This window comes from Poecilia formosa, unplaced genomic scaffold (genome assembly GCF_000485575.1).
Source record: "Poecilia formosa unplaced genomic scaffold, Poecilia_formosa-5.1.2 Scaffold38, whole genome shotgun sequence".
NCBI classification, from domain to species: Eukaryota; Metazoa; Chordata; class Actinopteri; order Cyprinodontiformes; family Poeciliidae; genus Poecilia; species Poecilia formosa.
Window position 1 is genome coordinate 2,807,068 of NW_006799977.1, and position 6,499 is coordinate 2,813,566.

General features: G+C 36.7%; 2 protein-coding genes across 5 annotated transcripts in view; one reads left to right on the forward strand and one right to left on the reverse strand.

Annotated features, from left to right (window-relative positions):
• Positions 1 to 328, forward strand: part of tprb (translocated promoter region b, nuclear basket protein) — a 34,398-nt gene extending 34,070 nt beyond the window's left edge. Inside the window, exon 51 of the mRNA XM_016670864.1 lies at positions 234 to 328. Coding sequence (XP_016526350.1) covers positions 234 to 283 — 50 coding nt within the window. The 3' untranslated portion in view covers positions 284 to 328. The remainder of the gene's footprint in view (positions 1 to 233) is intronic.
• prg4b (proteoglycan 4b) overlaps positions 24 to 6,499 on the reverse strand; it is a 17,368-nt gene continuing 10,892 nt past the window's right edge. For all 4 annotated transcript variants that reach the window (XM_016670863.1, XM_016670862.1, XM_016670861.1 and 1 more), the window contains 7 exons: positions 5,113 to 5,676; positions 4,130 to 4,216; positions 3,512 to 3,648; positions 2,408 to 2,564; positions 2,216 to 2,323; positions 1,705 to 1,833; positions 24 to 590 (listed from right to left, as the gene is read on the reverse strand). In XM_016670863.1, coding sequence (XP_016526349.1) covers positions 481 to 590; positions 1,705 to 1,833; positions 2,216 to 2,323; positions 2,408 to 2,564; positions 3,512 to 3,648; positions 4,130 to 4,216; positions 5,113 to 5,676 — 1,292 coding nt within the window. In that variant the 3' untranslated portion in view covers positions 24 to 480. The remainder of the gene's footprint in view (positions 591 to 1,704; positions 1,834 to 2,215; positions 2,324 to 2,407; positions 2,565 to 3,511; positions 3,649 to 4,129; positions 4,217 to 5,112; positions 5,677 to 6,499) is intronic.

The window sequence follows — 6,499 nt, forward strand, 5'->3', positions numbered from 1 at the left end:
AAAGAAAATGGAAAACAGTCACAGAGTTTTCACAACAGTTAGTCTTTATTGCCCTCTAATTTTCCTTAAAAAAAATTGTATGTTCACACTCTTATTCATGCACAAACAGTGTATTTAATAAAAATGTTGCCTCATTAACCAAAACTGCCAGGAGATGATATGCAGGCACAACATTGACTAATACTTAGTGACTGTACAGAATCTACATCATTGTTGAACTTTGTCTTCCACAGGTCAAACCTTCCCTCCCCGCGGCTTACATGGGAGACGATTTCTGAGATGAAGCACTAATCAGTACTAACTCCTAAATGTAGGCAACACCATTCAACTTTCAGAACTGCATTCATCCATGTTCTTGTTTCTTGGCTAGATTTTGTTTATTTGAATGTTTTTTTTTAATTCATGTTGATGCTGTGTTTTAATCAGAAAATAAAACTGTTTGAAATTAGCTCGTGCTCCTTTGTTGTTTTATTTTTCCAGTTAGGATTTCTTCGGGCATCTGAAGAAGTTGTCGGTTTTCGGCGACACATTTGCTCTCGGAGCGGCGACAACGGGTCGGCCATCGTGCATCCTCACGTTGTACGCCGTCGCTGTAAAATATTAGGTGTGGCTTGGTCAACATATTCTGTGAACAGATGCATTTCAGCGTATTTTTCCATGCTGGTGGAAGTTTCCATTTGTTAAAGGATGCTTTACACTCCACATTTAACGATCTGTACATCTGCTAAGCATCCCTCATTAAACTCGCTGGATGTAATGTCAAGGTTTTTAATTCCTTTGAAGTTTAGCTTGCTAATACAAACAAAATAGATGGAGAAAAATACATTTGCTGCTTATAGATATTAAAGTTTTGCTTGAAAAATCTGTGCCTATCCAATGATTATCTATGGATATCTAGAAATGAAGCTAAATCTGTCAAAATAATGACTGATTTTGACTGATTAGTTGAGAGCTTAAGGGTCTTCAGTGCTGAATATGAGTGACTTGACACTCGATTTAAGATTTTTAAATATTTACAGCTGTTTATATCTTGTCTCGTTGCAGCTAAAAACTATTTTATCGGGATTTTGTAACAGACCCACAAAATCTGAAGATAGATGTGAAGTAAAACCAAAAGAAAAAGTTATTTACAAAATATGCTTGCCTGGGTGAATATTTTCCAAGTTTCTTTAAAAATGTGGAATATATGTATTAAAGAATATTTACATGTAAATTCATGGGATTATAGTTAAGTGATTCCATCTCTAGTCCCGTTGGCAGGTTGATGTTAAAGCACAATAATAAGGGATTGAAACCACAAAATGACACTACAAAATAAGAAATGCATAAAAACTTCAAATGTCTATAATTTCCATGTCATCAATGCTGCTAGTTTTACGATAATCTTTGACCTTCCTTCCATCTAAATGTAAAAAGATTCACCTGTTCTTTGACTAATAGCTTAACCTCTGTCAGACAGGATGGAGAACATCTGAGCATCCATTTTCCACTCACCACACATTATCTATTATATTTAGATCTGGACTTTTCACTGAGCCAATCTAACACATTAAGATGCTTTCATTGCTTTTATTTTATACCACAAAATAAAACGGGTGCATAAAGTTTTCTTCTTCGTGTTGGTCTATCGAAAAAAAATCCCAATTTAAATAACGGAAAATGTGAAAAAGTTAAATAATATAAGATGCTGTGTTTCTGACTTACATCTTGAGAAGACGACGTATTTGTACCCCTCTGGGTTTCTGTTGGTTGGCACGGAAACGGCTGCTGTGATGGTGGAGGGGAAGCCTTTCCAGGATCTACGGATGTTTATTGCTGGCTCCAAAACAGAAACTGCAAGTAGGTGGAACATGAGAATTGGTCAGTTCTGCAGTGAGACTGGATCTGAGGTTCAGGTCCATTCTGCTGACTTAGTGTTAGAAAGGATTATTAATCCCTCTTGGATGCTAGTATCTAAACTTTGCTGCTTCCTTTAGAAATATTTAGTGACTGACCAGTGCATGTGCCAATCAAATGCACAAAAAGCACCACAATGCAGGTCAGCAAATCCTCTCATCTCATTGGCTACTTTCTCATGAGTTGAAATCTCCCTAAAATTATGTTATTACTGTTGACATATTGAGCAATAGGGGAAAAAAAATGTGCTCCAAAAATATTTATTATTTATCCAGACATTAAAAATATTCTTATTTTGAAGCCTTAATTTGCGCCGTACCTGCTTGACGGACCAGTCGAGCGCGAACAGTATAAACAGGCACGTTGGCCGTTCTTCCGCATTTGGGACTGGTGCCAAACTGGTATGAGTATTTCTGAACTGTTCCCCCTGTAAAGAAAACAAACAAACAAAAACATTTTTGAAAGAAATTACAGAGAAAAATATTGAAATGCTTTAGGATAATTTGATTACCTCTCTTGAAGAAGTAAACAGACTCTTTCCTGCTGAGGTACTGCGGCACAGACAGGGCAGCTGTGATGTGGCCCTGCAGCCCGTCAAAGCCCGTTTTCACCACTTTCGGATAACCCGGGTCCAGAGCATCATTTTCGAACCTCCAGTATTTTCCTCCCTGTAAATTTACAACAAACAAGAAAATGTTATAAATGTTCATCAGAGGCATAGTTAAGAAATTTTAAGGCTTCTTGCGCTTCAATTTTGTTGGAAATGGCATCAGAGGAAAGAAGTTCATAACTGTGAAGCAGAATGGAAATTTTATACAGTTTTAAATCTTTTCTTTTTCTTCTTTCATTTAGCATCTCTAAATTTGGGGAATCACAGATGCAAGTCTTTTCTATACCAGTTTAGCACTTATGCTTATTTTTCTTTGCAAAATAGTTCAAACTTAGTCAAATTTTAAACAAAAACGAACCAAAACTTTACATTGTATCATCTGGACTGATTTGATTTAGACCATTTCGTTGTTGCTCTGACTGTATGTTTAGGGTTGTAGGTGAACCTCCACCCCAGTCTCAAGTGTCTTACGCAGTAATCGTTGATTAATTAATAATCGATTAATCGGTAACTGGAGTACGAATTTTAAGAAAAAATTTGCTGAAAGAACAACACTCTCAGATCAGTAATTAAACTAAAAATGTGCAAACAATATGTATATATTTTGCATTTGAGATAAAATAAACCTTGATCAGTAAATATGTTCTACCCACTACAACTCAAGTTGCATAGTTTTAGCTTCACCTGTTCGAGTTCTGTAAAAATAGAAACATTTTATTAAGCACCTTTTGCTATCCAATCATTAACCAATTAATCTAAAAAATAGTCAAAGAAAAATGGTCCAAAACAATATTGATAAGTCAAGTTTTTCACATGCTCACATTTTTTAGCTGCAGATGAATCATTTGCTACAAATGATCAAACATGCACTAAAGCAATGTTATTGCATTTCAGGCAATGAAATGTTTGTTTTCTTTAAAAAAAATTAATTGAATTGTTTATTTGTATATTTTAATGTACTTCTAAATGAATCTCTTCGCAGGGTGCTGCTATGAGGCGTCTCACCTTGAAAATGTAGGTTTTGCCCTGACAGTTGCAGCGAGTGAACACGGTGTCGATGGGCGAGGGAACGCCCCACACCGCTGTGATTCCTTTGGGTGAACTCGGCACCAGGTTTCTGTCCAGAACCCAGAAGTAATGGCCTGTAATAATAATAATAATAAATGAAGAAGGTATAACAGCCCTCCATGCAAGCTAAACGAATATTGCATAGTTAATCAATGTGTTTCTTTGTTGAGAACTGATGTGAATATGTGTATGTAAATAAACCGAATTAATCCAAAACTACCTATAAGTAATTTTTCAGCACAATGTAGGAGGGAAATAATTTGCCAATAGAAGAAATTTTAACTGTTAATAAAATGTCTTAAAATGTCTTATTATTTCACTTTTAAGCAGTACTTTTTCATCTGTATTAAGGAATTATTGACTTAAAATAAGCTTCCTATGTCGAGCTGAAAAGTTACTTGTGATTTAGTTTTTTTATTTCAAGTGTTTTAAGATATTTGCACTAGAAACGAGTGCAAACAGGATCAGACTTGGTAGGATTTTTGTATTTTTGCGGTGTAAAACCTCTTACTCTTCCAGTTACAGATGAACAGATTCCAGCTTTTCGACACTGACCTCTGAAAACCACCATTGTGCCGTTCCTCAGTGTGGTGATCCCACTGACCGGGCGCCCGCTGCACAGGTTTGTGTCATCGCTGTCATCTGGAGGACAAATGAGCACATTGTTGAAGAAAAAATCAAAACACTGCAGCAGGAAACATGGGTAGTTTTTCTTCATGAATTGCCATTAAATTGAAAGCAGGACGCTATTAGTTTCATATTTTTTGCAGAGTTACATTAAATGCAAAGTATTTTTAAAAGCAAAAAATAAGGAACTTTTAATAAATTCAGCTTAGCTACAGACACTGCTTTGATGCGACTCTGGATTATGAATGTCTAAACTATGGTACAAGTTCCTCTGCTGGGGCCCAGGCTCTCAGTAGAGGTACACAGAGAAGGTAAATTTGAATGATTAACCATAAAGTAGAGCTAATAAGCACTTATAGTCAAAAATATGTTGTTCAAGCACATTGATCTGAATTTTTTCAAATAGGGGTTCAGTTGTGTGCTACGTTTCCTAACCTCTGAAGTCAAATCTTGGAAGTTGGGATCACATAATGGATCAGCTTGTTAAATCATGAACTGACTAAAATCTGAGGTGGATAGAGTAGTCAGAAATTGTTCTCGAGTAAGAGTAGTACTATTTCAACATATTTTTACCCAAAAAGTAGCCATCCAACGAAATTACTTGAGTAAAAAAGTGTTTGGTAAAAAGTCTGAAGTGAGAACCATTCATCCAGTCAAATTTACTCAAATGAGCTAAAAAACTCATTACCCAGGTCAGTTTGGAAAGCTTTTTCCCCTTCCTAAATAAAAGTTTTAAACTTTCGTCCCTAGAGGAAGAATAAAAACCAACAGAGCTCATAAAACCTGCTGCTAGCAGCTCCAATGAATATTTAACACAAATTGGAAACATCCATCTATGCGGCAGAATCACGCCTGTGGAACAAGTTAGTGCTTCTTAAAACATGTCTTCATTGTGTAAAATGTGTTTTTACCTCCTTGGTAATCCTTCAGGTTGTCTGTAATCTGGGTTTGTGGTTCCAGAGGCTTGGACTCAGGTTTAGAGGTGGGTGATGCTTTGGATGGGTCCGGTTTGGAGTCGGGTTCAGCAGTTGTTTCATCTGGATTAACACCGCCACTGGCGCTGTCCGGGGCAGCCGCTGTGGACGAGAGCAACTCGTCTCCAGCTGGGGTGAGAGTGGCATCTGAAACGTCTTGCAGAACATCAGGAGAGCTGGTTGTGATGCTTTCTGGGCTGCTCTCTGTGTTTGGGCTTGAAGTGGTTTCCTCAGTAACTGAAGCCAAGGTTGACAAGCCCGAAGTTGTGGTGAGCTGGGAGTTTTCCAGCTCTTCCATTAAGTCCTTTGCATTGGTGTGGCTGACCTCTGGTGCGTCTGAGGGGGAAATCTCTGTCTCGATCGCTGAAGCTCCGGACGAAGCTGTAGGTTCAGTTTGTAGCTCTGAGGTCAATGAAAGGTCGAGGACGCCGCTGTTCGGTTCAGAGGGAACCAGAGGAGTCGTTGTTTGATCCGGGTCGACACTTGTCGGTTCTGTAGGGTCTTGAGATGGGAAAACAATGACAACTTAATAGGACTGTAACTAGTAGTTATTTTAGCTAACCATTATTTTCACAATTAACTAATCAGATTTAAAAAAGTTACCACATTATACACATTTTTCATTCAACCTTTTTTATACGTTAGAAATACATTTTTAAAATCCTTTAAATAATAATATTAATATTTTATTGACTAAAACGCAATAACACAACACTCCTTTAGTGCAGTAGTGTCCAAAGTGTGGCCTGGGGGCCATTTGTGGGCCCTGAAATGATTTTGTTCAGCCCCTGACAAGTAAAGAATGGTAAAAATCTGGCTTACAAAATATAAAGCAACAGATGACCCCAAAAATTTGGAAATTGTTTTTCTTTTTTTTTTACTTTTAAGACAGCAACAGCCTGCAACATTTATATTTTGGATCCTCAATAATACACAGATTTCATAAAAGGTGTGTTTATTGTTACGCAGGTAAAACTAAAAAAACTTATTTAATGAATTTTGTGCCCTGTCAGTAGTTTACATTTACCAGTTTTGGCCCTTAGGACAAAATGTTTTGACACTACAGCAAAAAAAAAACAACTTAAAAATACTTCTAACCTCAACATGTGAAATGCTCAGTTCTAGAGTGTAGGGCTGATCCGTTTTTTAGATTAACTAATTAATCTAAAAAGCAAAAGGTGCTTAATTGGACATTTTACTTATTTTTTACATAAATGGTTCTGGTGTAAAACAAAAGATGGATGTGTTTAAATTAGGGCTGTTGTAAACGAATATTTTAGTAATCGAGTAATCTATCGATTATTCTTACGATTAATCGAGTAAT